This window comes from Bipolaris maydis (assembly GCF_028858645.1).
Source record: "Bipolaris maydis strain C4 unplaced genomic scaffold PSV08scaffold_6, whole genome shotgun sequence".
Taxonomy (NCBI): domain Eukaryota; kingdom Fungi; phylum Ascomycota; class Dothideomycetes; order Pleosporales; family Pleosporaceae; genus Bipolaris; species Bipolaris maydis.
The window spans coordinates 274,618-292,901 of record NW_027093862.1 but is presented as its reverse complement, the minus strand read 5'-3'; the positions used below and the strand labels follow the sequence as shown (position 1 = coordinate 292,901).

Sequence of the window (18,284 nt, the reverse complement as noted above, 5' to 3'; positions counted from 1 at the left end):
GCATGACAGAGGGGGACAGGAATGGGGCCATGCTAATTTCCACCCGGCCTCAGCCTGGGGAGCCTTTTGCACAGTCGGTCTTGGGGCCAAGGGCGAAGACATGGAAGAGGACGCGCAGGACAGCGCAGGACACGCAGGACACGCAGGACCCCCCGCCGTGAGCGGTGCAGGACAGTCTGGCGCAGCAGTCTGGATGCTCGCGTTACATTGACACTCAATCTCGTACTACCCCATCCGGCTAGACTCATGCGCCGCCTAACCCATGCCACCGCAATTTGGCCCCAGGACGCCCCCGTACCACAGCACCAAACGTCGGTATGACCAGGGCCCGCTACTCGCATACCTTCCCGGATGCTGTTCCATCAGCTGGTGCCAGCATGGAGCTAGCCAGCCATGATTATCTGCTTCAGCCCTCGGCCCTTCATGTCTTGCATGTCTTGCCCGCCCTCCCTCATGTCCTGTCCTACGCCAGGTTGAAACGCTGCACCGAAACTTGACACTCCCTCCACCAAGTCTACCTGTCACCACCATACACACTACGCACACCACGCATACACTGCACCAATCTCGCCCACAATGGGTCGCCCAGTCTTTACATCCCACGACAACCTCCACCTGCTCCGGAGCTCGGCCTTTGAATCCGAACATGCCTGGTTATACGACACTTCCTACATGCAGCACGGAGCCGCTGCCTTGGAGCTGGAACACGAAATAGAGCAGGCCTACGCGAGCATCTCGCCAGACGACATCTCAGACGAACAAGTGCGAATCATCAAGACCCAGATCACCATCCACCGAGAGCGCCAAAGAGCCCTGCGCCCCCACCTGGAAAGTGGCAGCGACCAGATTGACGAGGAGGGCAACGAATGCGTCTTTGTCCCCGCTCCAAACCAATGGGGAGCCAATGGCGACTTGGACGAGGAGAGCGAGACTCTCTCAGCAGTATGTAGCAGCCCGACGACCTACCATGTTTCTGTATATCCATGACTGACACGGTCCAGATCCACAACCTCCTCACATGGCAGACTTCCTACTCACCAATCTCACATACACTGCACGATGAACTCCCCTCAACAGATATCCCCTACCATGCTCTTCTTGACCCATCTCTCCCCACAACCACATTCCACCTGCACCGCACACGGGAATGGACTGGCTCATCAGGCTTCCGAAAGTACATCTACAGTGCGCGCGATCACTCGGACAAGTACATGCTATATATGCTCGAGGCCACACATCGCGACGACAGCCAAGTAAACGCCGCAGACTTCTTCCGCGTGGCAGAGTTCCCCCAGCCATGCATATCCGTCCTCCTTTCCGGTATCGACAAGAAGCGCATGACGACCGATTCCTCCAAAGACGCTGCTTACAAGTCACGATGCATCCACCTCCGTGGCCCGTTTTCACAACCAGTCAAAGAGTACCCCGACAGGCAGCAAAAGATCCCGTGGTCCCCGCGACGATTTACCTATGGTGGCCGACGCTTTGTTTGGAAGCAGGGGGATCCCAACGACGACGCTATGCCAGAGACATTGTACGAGTACCAGAAGGATTGGGCAAAGCCAGGCAGCAGGACGGGTAAGCGGTGCGACGACGCAAAGCCTATCAAGCTGGTGTGGGGAGAGAAGCGGAGAAAGGGAAAAGTCGATAGCTACACTATCCACTTCCGGGGAGGCATGGACCAGGTCTTTAGAGAGATCCTGCTAGCTAGCCAGATGGCCCGCCAAGTGTGTCTGTTCACGGCCATGGGCTGAGTTGATCTCAGCGCTGGGACCGACTGAGCTGAACTTGTTGAATGATGACGCTGGATTGTCTTAGCGATAGGCGTTTGTACGGGAACCGTGAGGCACGGCATAGATACCATTTACTCGGCGTTTTCGAATTTTGCATGGAACCTTGATTCCCACTACAATCAAATGTATTCTATCCTCAAAGACTTTGCAATAATCCTGTTTCAAGTGACTTCCAGAGCCATGTTTTTTTTTCTGCAAGCAAGTACATACTACGTAGAGATTGAGAACGGCATAATCCGTCTGACTCATCCCCAATATCTCCGTTGGAGCCAACAGGGGCGTTTACCGCAGCATTACTGCAGGTAAGCTACATGATTTGCGACGCCTGTAAATTGCACGGCAGCCTTGCTGACGTACTTGTAGAAAGGGCGCGGCTGCAACGACTGGACATGATTGGTGGCCTTGTGGACAGGGCATACGGGGGTATGGAAGATGTGCAATAAGCTTTGCATGAGATGATGGTGACCGGCTCATGGAACCCTCTTTGGACAAGCGACGGAAGTACGCGACGATGTATTTTACCGCCTTCGTCAACGGCTGGACTAAGCGACCAACATGCCAGTAAGACGAGAAGGAGCAACTACCCAATGCGTACCACTTGGTTGAATTTGTTTGCCATGATCCATCTGACATAGTGGCTGCCAGAGTCCATAGTAGCAGCTGGGCGGACATCACTATGACTTCATTGATTGGTCTTTGCGTACTACCTACACCCATACAAACAACGAAGCCGTAGCCATCCCATTGTCCCCGCCTGACCTCTGTTCGCAACACTACTGCTGGCCGGAATAGGCATACCCGAGGTCCTTTGTTCTAGCGGACCCCTCCTCCTTCGACGACCATTCCCTTCGTAGCCGTCTTGTCTTGGCCCCAACAACTAAAGTCTTACATACGTCTCCAGCCGACGCCCACCGCTTCGCCAAACAGCACCGACCGACTGTTAGCTCACCCACCAGACGGACTAACCGTCCCGCATATAAGCCACAACAGTCGTCGTGGGCCCAGTCATCGCTCAGGGCGCACAGGGTTACATGCCGCAGCGCCAGTCAAACGTACACAGACGCACAAGAGGTCCACGTGCAGCGCTTACCAGACGACTCTAAGCACACCACTACCACTACAACAACTAGTCGTGCGGCTCTCCCATTCGCAGAAATACCCCTCGGTCATGTCGTCAAGTCGCAGCACCTCTCTACGCGAGGCCACACATTCCTTCTGCCACGCCCTCCTCTCACCTCCCCCGCCCTCAGACCTGCTGTCAAAGTACTTTAGCGACACGCCCAAGATCACAGAGCACGGACCTGAATGGGCGCGATCACGACTCCCTTTTCTGGCCAAGACCTTTTCTGGAAAACAGGGTTGTGAGGAGTACTTCGAGCTTATGTCTGGTGTGCTGGACATGTCGCTCCCCAGTGACGCATTCCCGGGCAAAGAGGGTTTCATTGTCGATGCAGAGGCAGGCATGGTCAGTGTAGTTGGCAAGGGACGCTTTGCCAGTAAGAAGACGGGAAAAGCCTGGGATGAGCAGTTTATCCACAGGTTTAGTGAGTTTGACGAGCAAGGGAAGATTGGGCATTGGGAGATCTGGGCGGATCCGCTCAGTGCTTGGGAGGCTGTTGGCTCGTAAAGGTCAGAAGATGATGGTGGCAATTGCAAAGGGCTTACTGCGCTGAGACAGGCCGGCATGACGAATATGGTAAACGACTCTATACAGAATTCAATAGTGAGATTGACTAGTAGACCTTGCACTTGATGCACACGAACGGATCGCGGAGTCCAATGCCGTTAGCGCCTCGCTTCGCATATGTGGGTCCCCCCAATCGGCGTCTTCTGCACCTAACCTCCGAACCCTTCAACTTTTCTTCATCCACGTCTCTGCTTCACCCACCGCGACACCAGCAGCGCGAAGCAATACGCTTATCGCCTAGCATATCCATATCACCTTCATGAAGCTAGAAGCTAAAAGCTGTCAATGATGTCGCACAATTAGGTCCCCGCTAACCCAACAGCCTGGCCTCCAATGCCCATTGTAACAGGTACGTTTGAGACTTTTTCCTCAATTACAGCATGCGCGCGCATGAAAACAAGCCGCTCAAAAGATGATATGTACATCGACCATATAATATTTTAGGAAGAGCCGGAAAAGGTATGGCTAGCATCGACATATGCTACGCTGTCGCTGCTTATAACTTGGTCTCTGAAGAGCTTCGTCACTTTACACGTAATCTGGACTCTTTGTCTTGGATCTTGGGCTGACGGTGTGAAGATTAGGTACCCTTGGGATGTCTGCGATATGGCTCGATTCGAGGATTCACGCCTAGTTGCGTGGTTGGTGAAGTGCGCGTCACGCATCATGTGTTGAATATGGATTGCAGATGCATTATCACGAGCGGGAGGCATGTCTGATGCTTGGGCAAGATGGGGTTGGTCTTTCTATGGAAGCTATGAGGACTGTCGCTGTGGCATGTTTGCCATGTTATCCCAGTTGAGCAGCACTGAAGCATCTAGCTCGAGTGTAGATGTAAATGACATAGTCTTCTCACAGAAGCTTGTATCATCTGGCATAGGCTGAAAGAAGCCCGAGATCGCTTGAGCCGGCGCATACGCACTCCAAGGCTGAGAAAGCCCATTCGCATCGAGACTAAGCTCCGGATCCATAATGAAAGACTGATTCCAAGGCCCAGCAAGATGGTCAAAATCTCGCGTCTCCGCATCCGCCCCAAAATCAATCAAATCACTGAAATCAAACTTCTCTCCAACCCACGCTTGCTCACCCATCTCCACTACCCCCGTAGACCCCCCACCCTCCTCCCTCCTCTTGTCCCCAGCAACCTTGCTCACCCACTCCCTAGGCGTAACCCCCATCCTCTCCTTAAAAATCCTATGAAAATACCTCGGCGTAAACCCCACCGCACCAGCCAACTCCCCCAACCTCACCCTTCCTTCCTCCCCTCTCCCCACCGCCTCCTCAATCCGCTCACACGCCTTCCTCACCGCCTGCCCCTGCCTATTGTCATCAAGCACGTCGACGACGTTGGGCTTGCAGCGCTTACACGCGCGGAACCCCGCGGCTTCGGCTTCGCGCCACGTGCTGTAGAAGAGGATATTTGCTCTGCGGGCGAGCCGCGCCGGGCAGGTGGGGCGGCAATAGATGCGTGTTGTTTTTACGGCGTATATGAAGGCGTTGTGCGAGGAGGGGTCGCGGGTTGTGAGGGCGTGGTGGCGTGAGGTTGGTGTTGTGTAGGAGGGCATCTTCTGGAGTGGTTTTGTTTTTTTTTCTAAATGAAAAAGGGGGGGAGAGAGGGGTGTGAGATGTTTTGTAGCTTGAAGAAAAAAAGGAGATTGTGTTTTTTTTTAGAGACGGGATGATTAATTGTGTAGTTGGGATGGGGGAAAGCGGTTTTTTTTATTAAGAAGTACAGAGGGGATACGTAGGTTACAAGGAAAATCTGTGCTCTGATTGGTTACTTTGAGAGCATGTGTGGGTGGGGTGGCGCATATTGGAGCTTTTTGTCCATTGCACTCGAAGGTATTGAGATTTACGTGAATGAGAAATGGAATTTACTTGCACCATTCCTTAATAGCAAGACACTAGGTACAAGATGTAAGGGTGGTAGGGTGGCGCCTTCCAGTCTCTGCATCGACATGCTGGAAGAGGCAGGCACCATGGAGAGGACTCACATATGGGTACCCCTCAACTATGCCTCTCATCTACTCATTTTTTTTCAATTCTTTGTTCAATATTGTGATACTGCAGTCGTTCTATTCAAATATGGCGGATGCCTCCAACACAGTCGCACAACCCGGCATCGCTGCACTTGCACCCCCAACAATAAGACAACTGGGCTCCGGCCAAGTCCTCGTCGATCCCAGCTCAGTCGTGAAAGAACTCATTGAAAATGCTCTCGATGCCCGTGCAAAAAGTATCTTTGTTGATATTTCCGCCAACACGATCGATTCTATCCAAGTCAAGGACGACGGCCACGGCATCCCAAGTGAAGACCGATCTCTTGTATGTCGCCGTTACTGCACGAGCAAGATAAGGGATTTGAACGATCTGAGAGAAATAGGAGGCAAATGGCTTGGCTTTCGTGGAGAGGCTCTCGCAAGTATGGCGGAAATGAGCAGCGCGTTCAGTGTGACGACGAGAGTGGAGGGCGAGCCTGTTGCTGTCAAGTTGAAGTATAGTCGGGGTGGGGAACTTGAATCGTAAGTCTCTTAGTGTATGGTGTATCACACAAGGATGAGAAAGACTGATGAGTGTAGTGTCACGCATGATTCACATCCCGTCGGCACAACTGTCAAGGTAACGGGTTTCTTCGACTACATACCTGTTCGGAAACAGACGGCGATTAGGAACGTAGCGAAGTGTCTGGCGAAGATTCGACGGCTGATGCAGTCATATGCTCTTGCCAGGCCGACTATTCGATTTAGGCTTCGTGTGCTCAAGGCTAAGAATAGTAATGGCGATTTTAGCTATGCTCCGAGAGCTCATGCTGATGTTGGAGATGCTGTGCTGAAGACGTTCGGTAGAGACTGCGCTGCCCAGTGCGATTTCACTACTGCAGAAGCCGATGGCTTCGAGATTCGCGCTTTTCTTCCCAAACCAATAGCGATTGGGTCGAAGATTTCAGGCCATGGCAGCTTTGTCGCGGTTGATGCACGGCCGGTGTCGAGCAATCGTGGGACTATCAAGCAGATGGTTCATGTTCACAAACAACGACTTGGGAAAGCAAATGCCTCTCTTACAGGTGTTAGAGATCCCTTTTTCTGCATCAACATTATTTGTCCGCCTGGAAGCTATGATCCCAATATCGAGCCGGCCAAAGACGACGTTATGTTTGAGGACAGTGACATCGTTTTGGGGGTCTGGGAAAAGTTGCTGGGTTCCTTCTATCCTGAGGCAGTGGTCAATCTCGATGAAGATGAGCCGTCTTTGTATTTCCAGCAGAACTGTCAGATTGAGCCAGGGAATATAGTGGAGCAGAATCTGGACGAAATCACATCTGAATCACACAACACGAGTGATCAGAACGAAGCATCAGTCTCTGCGCCACAGCCAAGGTGGAGACACAGCATGTATGGCATTGACGAAGAGGATCTGGAGTTCTTGAAGGACGACTGTACTCCTATCATTGACGAAGAAGAGGGACGTTACGCCGCAGAAGTATCCAACCCTTGGACTATCGCTCGAATGAACGCTGCGATCAAACCCAGGGGGTCCGCTAGCAATGGGCGACTTTTGAGACCAGCGAAAAGTACTGGAAATGTTGATTCAAGTTCTAGTCCTAGGATACTTGCAACACCTAATCGAGTGGTTTCACCAGAACCTTTGACGCCTCAGACATCTTCGAAGGCGAACATGGTGCAATCAGTGCTAGATGATGAGCTTCAACGTAGCATACAACGCTTACCTCCGCAGTCATCGGGAGCCGAAAGTATTAATGATTGGTTTTTGAATCGCCAGGGAAGCCAATCAATCAATGATACAAGTACACATGTTTCAAGAGGAGAAGTACCAACCTCTGTCCTACGGTCTGAGACCCGAGCACCAGAAACCCGGACATCGCAATTGAGTCAATACGGCAATATAGCCCCCGAAATAGCTCTTCCAGAAGAAGCTCCCCCTCTAATTCAAAATCAATTCATGGTGAGAAAGACCACTCGTCAAAAGAAAGCCAAAGACGCCATAGCACCGCTTGTTGCAACAAACAATTCACAAAGGCGCTTAGTAGGAGCAGTACAGCAAGAAGAGGCTATCCGTCCCCTTCCAGTCAAGCACACCGACATCCGAGATTTCTTCAATCAAAGAAGCGAGATCCAAGAAATCCACCCCATACAAAACCCATCCTTTACGCCAATCAATCCACCAGCCCAAAGTCAACCTCGATCCTCGACCTCTTTCGCACTCCACCACAGCCCCTCTTTTCTGCAAAACAGGAAAAACAACCTACATAGTATATCCCCAGTAGCCCACTGTCCAGCCAGCCAAACCACCCGCACCGCTGCACGGAACGAAACCCACACATCACCTCCCCCACCGCCCCATAACGAGCTGGCCACACAGGCCACCATATCCCGCCGCACAAGCACAGACTCCATGACTTCTTTCTTCCGTACTCAAGAAGACAAAGCAGCTATCCATCCATCCCAGCGTCTCGCACACGACACTCGCATACCCCCCGCGCCGCCGCACGGGCAAATCCCACAACCCGCATGCAGCTTAACACTTCATCTTACCATTAGCATCCTATCCATCATGTCACTCGCACTCGTGTACCGGGAGTCAAGTCTGAATTGGGATGCAGCGGCGCGATGTGCGTACTGCGGGTTCGGTGCGGATGTGTCGGACGGGCGGATTGCGGAGTGGGTGGGTAGGATAGACGGGAAGTTGCGTGGTACGTATGGAAGAGTGAGTGATATAGGAATGGCGGTGATGGTGCTGGAAGAAGGGGTGAAGAGGGCGTTGGAAGGGATTGAATGTGAAGAAGAAGGAGAGGAGGAAGGGGAAGAAGAGATGTTAATGGATATGTAGGCTGCATATTTTTCCACAATCAGGAAGACATATAGAGCAAAGGACAATGTGGGGGTCATCTCAGACAAACACCTTTTATGATTCCATTCCCAACTTTTGTTTTCGTTCCTTTCTACGAACCTCCTAGCTTAACCTCTCTAAACGCAACCTCCTCTGGCAACCTGAAACTCGCACAAAACATCCTCTTCTTAGGCGCCACGTCGCGTACATCATGCACGTACACATCCTGCATATCCGGCGTAATCTTGTACTCGATCTGTCTACTTATCTCCTCGCAAATGCCCTTGATTTCAGCTACATTGTCGTCGCTCTTTGTGGAGAAGCAGTGGACGTGGATCATGGGTAACTTCTGCTCCGTGTGGGGGGCTAGCATTTTCTTGATATCAGCGGCAGGTAGGCCGGGGATGTTGGCGTAGAGGCCGATGAAGGAAGGGAGGAAGGTGATAGCAGAGGCAGGCAAGTTCATGACGTAGTGGGCGAAGAAGCGGGGTTGGACGAGCGTCTTGATGGGCTCGGGTTGCTTGTTTTCCTGGGGGTTGCTGCGGGAGAATTTGGTTTTTGGGTAGATGGGGACGGTGTGCCGGGAGTCTTGGACGAGGAGGTGGGCAGATGCTCGGCGGATGAAGGCGCCGCCGTCAGTGTTGAAGGGGCGGACAAAGTGGCCGACTTTGTTGATTTTGATATTGTTCATAAGCGAGTTGTACGACTCGGGGTTGAGGTCGTTGGCCCAGACGAAGCACTTTTTCTTGCCAGAGGGGATGGCAAATGGGCCTACGCCTGCCATGACATCGCATATAGCCTCGCCTTCCTTGAACAGGTTGCAGAGGCGCTCATGTTCGGTGTGCAGACGTGTGTTCCAGTAGACTTTGGCAAAGTCAAACTTGAAGGTGCAGCCCTGCTCGCGAAGCTCGACGTTCATGTCGTCAGGCCCGTGCAGGACCTCGTATTGGAATGTGCGAAAGGCATTCTCCGTGCCCACATTGTCCAGCTTGTTGATGACGGTCTTGACCATGGGGTTCTTGTCGGCAAGAACCGCGGCAATGAGGTACTTGTATGGCCAGTATCGCTCACGCAAGTTTAGGTGGGCGACATGACCGGCGAGGGCGAAGCCCTGGGGGATCTCGTCGTCGTGCTTGGACTCTGGTGGGGGGATGATGGCGCCCGTGATCTCCGAGTAGGTGAAGTAGTCGTAGTCGAGGTGCAGCTGGTAGGGTATCACGCCCAATGTGCCGTCCTGTTCAAGATCGCGCAGCTTAGGGGACCATGTGGTTCGATCTGCCTGGCTTCAGACTCAGCACCCGGATGTACCTGCGACTTGCGCCTGTCGGCTGACTCACCAGTGTGAACGACTTCCGGTCGCAGGAGCAGACACTTGCCGCCCTGCTGCGCTCGGTCTGCGTCAGGATCTGCCCTAATTGGATCGACGCGATTGTTTGGCAGCGTGTCCTTGGCGGCAGTGAGTTCCTTGCGGCATCGCGAAATGTCCTTGGGGTTGAAGATGCGGGCGGCCGAAGTGGGGATGGTTTTTTGGAAGAAGCTGCGGTCGAGCACCTTCATGGCGCGGTTCACAGGGGGCGCGAACATGTCGTCGGTCGCCTCTGGGAGGGACATTGAAGCGCGGGATGGGGGCGCAGTGGTAAGTGGCGGGGGTGGTGTGGTGGTGAGGGTGAAAGTAAATGTGGTGGTGGGATTGTTTTGTGGAATGACGCAGCGTCAGGGTCCCCCGTCGGGCCCAGGTACCGAGCATGGCCCGTCAGATGCCCCTCGACCTGTCGATGCGAGCCAGATGATGTACCTGCAGCACTCTTCAGCCGCATCCTCGCAGCACAGCACCTGGCCGGCTTTGCTACGCCTGGTTATTTACACGCGCCAATTATCGCAAAAGGGTGCCGGGGCCTGCTGAGTGGCCAGAAGTTCGCCGGGGCGGGAATGCAGGGTGCAAGGATCGCGTAATCCTAAGAAGTTGCTTGCTTGTCCCTGGACCGCGATTTCAACTCCCATAACAACACCACCCTATGTCTGTGGCTTCAACCACCTCCTTGCCCGAAAAACAACATCCTCGCCCGCACACACACCTCCGACTGCCCCAGTCGCCGCCCATGAAGTCTCACAGTCTCCGCCTCTGACCGCTGCTGCTGCAACCTACCGCCCTCGCTGCCCTCTCCTTTCTCCCTAGTACATATACCCCGGATTTCCGCCTTCTAGCCCGCCCACTGCACGCCTGCCCACCATGGCGTCCGGAGGAGGCGGCAACATCAAGGTCGTGGTGCGATGTCGACCCTTCAACGGGCGAGGTAAGCATTCCATAGACGCCCTCGTGCCCTGTGTTGCTGTGGCTGACTGCGAGCAGAAAAGGCGCGCAATGCACAATGTATCGTGCAGATGAAGGGTGACCAGACCATTCTTTCCCCGCCAGCAAACACCGACGTCAAGGGAAAGGCCGCCAAAGCCGCTGCCGAGGGCGTAAAGACCTTCGCCTTCGATCGCTCCTACTGGTCCTTCGACCGCGATGCCCCAAACTATGCCGGCCAGGACAACCTCCACGAAGACCTCGGCAAGCCGCTACTCGACAATGCCTTTCAGGGCTACAACAACTGCATTTTCGCATATGGTCAGACAGGTTCCGGAAAGTCGTACTCGATGATGGGTTATGGCGCAGAATACGGAATCATCCCCAAGATTTGCCAGGACATGTTTGAGCGAATAAAAGGCATGCAACAGGACAAGAACTCGACCTGCACCGTCGAGGTCTCATATCTTGAAATCTATAATGAGCGCGTACGCGATCTGCTTAATCCCTCAAACAAGGGCAACCTGCGAGTCCGAGAGCATCCGTCTACCGGTCCCTATGTCGAAGACCTGGCCAAGCTGGTGGTTCAGTCCTTCTCGGAGATTGAGAACTTGATGGACGAGGGAAACAAGGCCCGTACAGTGGCAGCGACCAACATGAACGAGACGTCTTCGCGATCGCACGCCGTATTCACCCTTACCCTTACCCAGAAACGCCACGATGTTGAAACGAGCATGAGCGGAGAAAGAGTTGCAAAGATTAGTTTGGTAGACTTGGCAGGATCAGAAAGAGCGCAATCCACTGGTGCAACTGGTGCGCGATTGAAAGAGGGTGCGGAAATCAATCGATCTCTGTCTACACTGGGTCGCGTGATCGCGGCGCTTGCAGACCAGTCGTCTGGGAAAAAGAAAGCACAGGTTCCGTACCGAGATTCCATCCTGACGTGGCTGTTGAAAGATTCGTTAGGAGGAAACAGCATGACTGCCATGATTGCTGCAATTTCTCCTGCAGATATCAACTTTGAGGAAACACTCTCGACCCTTCGATACGCCGACTCCGCCAAGCGCATCAAGAACCATGCCGTTGTAAACGAAGATCCCAACGCGCGCATGATCAGAGAGCTCAAAGAAGAGCTTTCCAAGCTGCGCTCCCAATTAGGCGGAGGTGGTGGAGGCGGTGGCGGAGCGGCAGGCTCGAATGGTATCGTGGAAGAACAGTACCCACCAGACACACCGCTAGAAAAGCAAATGGTTTCCATCACACAGGCAGACGGCTCGACCAAAAAGGTCTCCAAGGCCGAGATTGCGGAACAGTTGACTCAATCGGAGAAGCTCTACACAGAACTCAACCAAACCTGGGAAGAGAAGCTGCAAAAGACGGAAGAAATCCACAAAGAAAGAGAAGCTGCACTGGAAGAGCTTGGCATCAGCATTGAAAAGGGTTTCGTGGGTCTGTCAACACCCAAGAATATGCCGCATTTGGTAAACTTGAGCGATGATCCGCTCTTGACCGAATGTCTCGTCTACAATTTGAAGCCGGGTACTACAACCGTAGGAAATTCGGATGTCGATGGTCAGACTGCACAGATACGCCTGAACGGTTCGCAAATTCTCGCAGAACATTGCAACTTTGAGAACGTGGATGGCAAGGTGACTGTGATTCCCCAAGAGGGTGCAAGTGTCATGGTCAATGGCGTTCGTATTGATAAGCCACGGCTCCTCAAGAGCGGCCACCGCATTATCCTCGGCGATTTCCACATCTTCCGGTTCAATAACCCACAAGAAGCGCGAGCTGAGCGCGCCGAAGTAGGGACAAGTCTTCTCCGGCAGACTGTTACTGCTGGCCAGCTCGGCAGCTCTCCTTCACCCGCTCCAAGGCCTGGTCACGACAGATCATACAGCTCAATCAGCGTAGCGAACAGCGACTTTGACCCCGACAGCCCAAGAGCAGGATCGCCCGCACTCTGGCAACGAGGACGAGAGTCTGAATTTTCCTATGCGCGAAGAGAAGCTCTTACTGCTTGGCTAGGGCCAGATAAACGCATTGAGAATCTACCAGACGAAGACTTTGAAGCACTCTACGAAGATCTCAGCAGGCTGCGCGAGACGCGCAAAGCCCGGCCAGAAAGCCGGATGATTAGCGATGAGGGCGATACGGAGTCAATGTCTTCATACCCGGTCAGGGAGAAGTACGCTTCTGGTGGCACTCTAGACAATTTCTCCCTCGATACTGCGCTAACCATGCCTTCTACTCCACACCAAGACGGTAGCGAAAAGATGCAAGAAATACGAGAGGAAATGCAGAACAAGATAGATCAATCAAGGGATGACTTCCAGGCCAGGCTGAAAGCTGACGAGGACGCCAAGGTGGAGTTGCAAGAGCTGCGCGCTGCCAAAGAGGCAATGCAGAGGCAAATGAAAGCACAAAAGGAGGCATTTCAAAGGCATTTGAAAGAGCTTGGACACGACATTCCGCTTGAGATAGACGAGGACCTGGAGATCAAATCAGCAAACGCACAAAAAGAACAAGACGCACAAGACGCACAAGACGAACGCCAACTCGAACTGATACGCTCTGTCCTCAAACAGTGGCGGCGACGGAAATATGTCACCATGGCAGAGACTCTGTTGCAAAATGCTGCGATTCTCAAAGAAGCTCAAGTCATGAGCCAACAAATGGACAAGCGAGTCGTATTCCAGTTTTGCATTGTCGATGTTGGCCACACAGTCCCTTCGTCCTACGACTTGGTGAACATGGGCATTCCAGGCGAAGATGACGAATACCTTGACAGCCAGTCCAAACCATGCGTTGGTGTACGCGTCATTGACTTCAAGAATGAGGTTGTTCACCTGTGGTCATTACAGAAGCTCCGCGACCGTGTACGGCGGATGCACCAAGTGCATCAGTATATGAATCGCCCAGAATACTTTCAACATTTCAACCCGGAATCGCCTTTCTCTGACCCTTGTATGCCCGAGTTTACACGGATTGGCGATGTCGATGTTCCACTTGCAGCCGTGTTTGAGTCAAGAGTTCGAGACTTCAGCCTCGATGTAATATCGCCATATACCTCGAACCCCATTGGCATCATCCGCTTGTCGTTAGAACCTTCATCCGCCGAGGCGCCTTCAACCACACTGAAGTTCAATGTTGGCATGCATGAAATGGTTGGGTTTTCAGAACGGGAGGGAACAAAAGTGCATGCTGTGCTTTTCGTGCCCGGCATCTCGGATGAAAGTGGCGCGACCACTACGACCTGGATTACCGATTTCAACGAAAGCCCCATTCGCTTTGAAAGTGTGCATAGCATGAGCCTTCCCTATCCAAGTCCACGCGACACGTTCCTCCGAATCTCTATCTTTGCCAAAGTCACCGACATCCACCTCGACATGCTGCTTAGCTGGGATGATATGCGCGACTCAGCCGAGAAGCCAAAGCAGAAGCGTCGCAATGCACGTCTACCGGAATCAGAGTTCTACACAGAAGACACGCACGACATCTTTGCCCGCATACAGGTTCAAGAGATTACGGACGATGGAACCTACCAGCCGGTTGAGGTCACACAGAGCAGCGTCATGGACCAAGGCGTTTACCAGCTCCACCAGGGCCTCGCCCGTCGCATTGTCGTGAATCTTACCCATACTTCGGGTGAGACCATACAGTGGGAAGGCGTCAAATCTCTGCGTATGGGTCATATCCGGATGGTCGATGCAGCAGGCAATTGCCCTAATTATGGCTCACCGGTCAAGGAAGTCCCAGTAGATCTTATTTCACCACCCACTGTCCGAAACAATGCAGACGGCACAACAAATGTCAAATTCGTTGGACGATGGGATAGTACTGCACACGCCTCGCAGATCCTCGACCGTGCGACAAAGGATAATTTCCGCGTTCGGGCCACCCTTCTCTTCGACGTCATGTCCTCGAAGCTTATTGAGCCCATGACCTTTTCGTTTGACCTGTTCGTGCAGATCCGTGGTCGATCATACATGCGTCCAACCTCGCTCTTTTCCCTAACCAACATCTGGAACACGGTCAAGATTGTTCACTCAACAGTCGGCATCTTCAGTGTGGCGATACGTCCAACATCTGTAAAGCGCGCAACAGATCTCTGGCGCATGAATACAAAGGACGACTACATCAAAGGTGAAGAGCAGCTCGCAGGCTGGACTCCCCGTGGCGTTTCGTTAGTACGAGATTTCATCAACGTTGAGAAGCGCCGCCGCCGTGTTGCTGAGATAGAAACGGCCCGTTCCGTCCTCTCCTCCAAGGCTCTCAGCATACCCACGTCAGCACTAGCATCTTCGAAAGACAAGCCACTAGACGATGCCCAGAGAGCACTCCTGCAACGCATCATCTCTCTGTGGAAGACTAAAAAGGCCCCAGCGGAGATCATCCTTAACTCGACGAACCTCGAGCCACCTACAAACGGTGCTGCTTTTGCACCACGTTCTTCTTCCCCCTCGCCAAGTCCAACGCCTAGTCTGACGGCGACGGTACGCTTCATACCTAAGAATCCAAACCTTATGAAGGCATCGTATCTTCTTACGCCAGATCCGACAAACACCCGCTGGACTCGGCGATATGTGGAACTGCGAAAACCGTATCTGCACATCTACTCCACAGATGGCGATGAGATCAACGCCATCAACATTAGCACTGCGCGCATCGACCATTCTCCTCAGATTGCAAAGTTGCTCGGTGGAGTGCAGAATCAACACAGCAACAGTGCAAACGGAAGCGGAGGTGCTGGAGTGTACAAGGACGTCGTGTTTGCTGTCTTTGCACGATCAAATACGTACATTTTCCGGGCAAGGAGTGAGCGGGAAAAGATAGAGTGGATTTTGAGATTAGACCAAAGTTATTTCAGTAGTGGTGAAGGTAGTGAGGAGAGTGCTTAATGACTAGAGGGACTGTAGGGGGTGTAAAGGGTGAACTCTAGTGCGCGAACTTACGTCTATTTCTTGAGCCTGATTTTGAAACAGCTAGTAATTTTTGGCTGTAAGATAGGATATTGTTTTCCTAACCTCTTCGGGCGTTTCCTTTATATAGGCTTTTTTTGGGATACCCAGAGCACAGTTGCTCATTTGGCGCGATCGCTGGAGTAGAGATCGAATTAACCTTTATCGCTAAATGTACTAGTACGCTTGCACGTGTATCGCGTGGTCCACGTATCGTTTCTGAACTGAAATGACATTGACTGATTAAAAGCATTGGCAACAAGAACCATGCTCACTTAAGAATTCTCCTCACAGTAAGGTCGTCCGATAAGCCATTCGCCGAAGCACTGCCGAGGTTAGCAATGAATCGATGGAGCTTGTTCATACAACACCCCGACTCAAAATTAAAACCCAACAGCTAGGCAGACCCACTATATGCCTTCGCAACTAATCTAAGGAACTAGACTGAACAAGAACAGATCGTGGTCCACAATGGCAGAGGCAGGAAAAGAGAAGACACGACATGAGTTGGACAATGAGAAGCTTGGACAATACCTGAAGCAAGAGATAGCTGGAATCAAATTACCAGTGACATCAACAAAGATTGGCTATGGGCAAAGTAACCCTACATACTATGTTGATGATGCCGCCAAGAACCGGTACATCTTGAGGAAGAAACCCAGCGGATCCATCATCTCGCCCGTCGCACATCGAGTTGACCGCGAATACAACGTGATCAAAGCTCTGGGTACAGTCGATGGCTTCCCCGTACCAAAAGTATACTGCCTATGCATGGATCCCGATATAATCGGAACCGCATTCTACGTACGTCACCACAAAGCAAACCCACCTTACACCACAGCCCACTAACATGCCCTGACCATCGTTGAAAAAGATGATGGAATATGTCCAAGGCCGCATAATCACAGACCCAGCCCTATCAAACCTCCCCAAGCAAGACCGCCGCGCCGCCTGGAAATCCGTAATATCCACCTTAGCCTGGCTCCACTCCATCTCCCCCTCGTCCATCGGCCTCTCCTCCTTTGGCAAAAAAGAAGACTTCTACGCCCGCCACTGCACCACCTTCTCGCGCATCGAAGCCCAGCAAGCCGCCGTCCGCGACGTTACCACCGGCGCGGCACTCGGCCGCGCTCACCCGGACTTTGACGAGATAGTAGCATACATACGGCGGCATGCACCGACAGGCCGCAGCAGCATCATCCACGGCGACTACAAGTTCGATAACATCATACTGCACCCTACTGAGCCGTGTGTGATTGCGATTCTAGATTGGGAGTTGAGCACGATTGGGCATCCGTTGCTCGATACCGTGTACCTTGTTAGTCCGTATTGGAACCGGGCGAGTAGGGTTATGCCGGTGCCTGGGGCGGAATCGAGAGAGGGGTTGGAGGTTTATGATGAGGAGAAGTTGGAGGAGAGCGGTATGCCGAGTATGGGGGAGGTGCTGGATGTGTATATGGAGAGGGCGGGGTGGGATCCGAGGGGAGATGGGTGGGAGGTTGCGAAGGTTTTTCATTTGATGAGGGTGAGTGGTAGTTATTTCTTTGCATACTTTTTTTCTCGTCTTTTTTATGGTTATTTGAGAAGTTGCTTGAGTAGTTGCTTCTGCTTTCTTTCGAGGAAGATGGTCGACTTGATGGGTCTTCTTAGAGGGCAAAGTTCGCACTCATGAGAAGTAGTCTTGCTGACGCAGTGACAGGGAAGCGTGATAAGCCATGGGATTCAAGCCCGTACTATCAGCGGCCAGGCGAGCAGCGAGTTCTCGTATGTGTATTTCGATAACACCAAGCGCGGACTTGACGAAGCGATTCGCATGGTTCGCGAGATGAAGGCGAAGGAAGATGTAAAAAGCAGCTTGTAAGAAGACAAGACAGAAAAGGCAAAGAAATGACAAGTACATGATGAGCTTCTTCCGATGATTCTGAGATGTTTCTCACAGCATCAACTGTGTATAGCTAAAATGTGCACTGCTCTGTGTCACTGTTCTCGCCCATTTACACGCCCTTTCCTTCACCCTCTCCCTCCCTCTCCGGTTTCCGCCTTCTCCCGCTTCCGCCCTCTCCTTTCCTCCTTCCCCGCTGGCATACACACTCCTCTACATGTTACATCATGCACCGCGCACCGTGCACGCAACCCTCCTCTCCTCGTTGCGACCCTCCCCACCCTCTCCTTCGCCATTCCTTCCTCGCGCTCAACGGATACACCCTCTCCGCGCCCGGACTGCATCACCCCGAACTCACCTTCCTCTGTCTTCCCCGTCCTCCGCTCCACTCCACTCCACCATCCCCAAACTCCTCCTTCCCCATCCCACCCCAACCATTCCACTCGCCTTGAGCACAAACCCCCTTTGCCTCCACCTGCCCCTTCGCAGTCCATTCCCCTTCCCCAGCCACCTCTCTAACGTCACTACAATGCATCGCATAACGGTGTAACCCACCCCCAATACCCACATTCCCAATCACGCCCTCATCCCCCGTGAAGCGCTAACCCCCACCGGTCCATCGACACCCTCAGCTCCAAAAAAATTCCCCACCTCCCGATAATCCTCCCTAATGACAAACCCACTTAAGCCCAGAACTCACACTCAAGACAATCTTTTTCTGTCAGCCCGCCAGTCAAGACAACCTTCCTATCAAACCCGCCTTGGCTAAACAAGCCAAGCCTTTGCAAACCCTTCTTGTTACTCACCACCCCCAGCCTACTAT

At 52.7% G+C, this 18,284-nt stretch overlaps 6 protein-coding genes across 6 annotated transcripts; 4 read left to right on the top strand and 2 right to left on the bottom strand.

The window, feature by feature from the left end:
* The first annotated feature begins 393 nt into the window (after positions 1–393).
* PSV08DRAFT_291983 (uncharacterized protein) lies at positions 394–1,932 on the top strand. Its single transcript, XM_014219685.2, has 2 exons — positions 394–942; positions 1,002–1,932. Exons 1-2 carry the CDS (start codon positions 577–579, stop codon positions 1,752–1,754), a joined length of 1,119 nt encoding a protein of 372 aa, XP_014075160.1. The 5' UTR covers positions 394–576; the 3' UTR covers positions 1,755–1,932.
* Positions 1,933–2,961: 1,029 nt separating this feature from the next.
* PSV08DRAFT_401298 (uncharacterized protein) lies at positions 2,962–3,420 on the top strand (the record flags this gene model as incomplete). The annotated part of the gene is made up of 1 exon (XM_014219684.1): positions 2,962–3,420. The coding sequence occupies one exon, from the start codon at positions 2,962–2,964 to the stop codon at positions 3,418–3,420; it is 459 nt and encodes a 152-aa protein (XP_014075159.1).
* Positions 3,421–4,057: 637 nt separating this feature from the next.
* On the bottom strand, positions 4,058–5,172 carry PSV08DRAFT_389229 (metal binding domain of Ada-domain-containing protein). The gene has a single exon (XM_014219683.2). The coding sequence runs from the start codon at positions 5,043–5,045 to the stop codon at positions 4,236–4,238; it is 810 nt and encodes a 269-aa protein (XP_014075158.1). The 5' UTR covers positions 5,046–5,172; the 3' UTR covers positions 4,058–4,235.
* A 393-nt stretch (positions 5,173–5,565) lies between these two features.
* PSV08DRAFT_370574 (histidine kinase-like ATPase) lies at positions 5,566–7,369 on the top strand (the record flags this gene model as incomplete). The annotated part of the gene is made up of 3 exons (XM_014219682.1): positions 5,566–6,002; positions 6,060–7,231; positions 7,302–7,369. 3 exons carry the CDS (start codon positions 5,566–5,568, stop codon positions 7,367–7,369), a joined length of 1,677 nt encoding a protein of 558 aa, XP_014075157.1.
* A 1,071-nt stretch (positions 7,370–8,440) lies between these two features.
* PSV08DRAFT_409270 (Met-10+ like-protein-domain-containing protein) lies at positions 8,441–10,011 on the bottom strand (the record flags this gene model as incomplete). The annotated part of the gene is made up of 2 exons (XM_014219681.1): positions 9,666–10,011; positions 8,441–9,603 (listed from the first exon to the last, which is right to left on the bottom strand). Exons 1-2 carry the CDS (start codon positions 9,937–9,939, stop codon positions 8,441–8,443), a joined length of 1,437 nt encoding a protein of 478 aa, XP_014075156.1. The 5' UTR covers positions 9,940–10,011.
* Positions 10,012–10,343: 332 nt separating this feature from the next.
* On the top strand, positions 10,344–17,440 carry PSV08DRAFT_221801 (uncharacterized protein; the record flags this gene model as incomplete). Its single annotated transcript, XM_014219679.2, has 6 exons — positions 10,344–10,622; positions 10,676–15,436; positions 15,874–15,913; positions 16,038–16,383; positions 16,454–17,104; positions 17,279–17,440. Exons 1-6 carry the CDS (start codon positions 10,559–10,561, stop codon positions 17,438–17,440), a joined length of 6,024 nt encoding a protein of 2,007 aa, XP_014075154.2. The 5' UTR covers positions 10,344–10,558.
* Positions 17,441–18,284: the final 844 nt, after the last annotated feature.

Coding starts and splice junctions, on each gene's coding strand:
- PSV08DRAFT_291983 (XM_014219685.2), top strand. CDS start 577: ATGGGTCGCCCAGTCTTTACATCCCACGACAACCTCCACCTGCTCCGG. Junction 943..1,001: donor AGAGCGAGACTCTCTCAGCA/GTATGTAGCAGC, acceptor GACACGGTCCAG/ATCCACAACCTCCTCACATG.
- PSV08DRAFT_389229 (XM_014219683.2), bottom strand. CDS start 5,045: ATGCCCTCCTACACAACACCAACCTCACGCCACCACGCCCTCACAACC.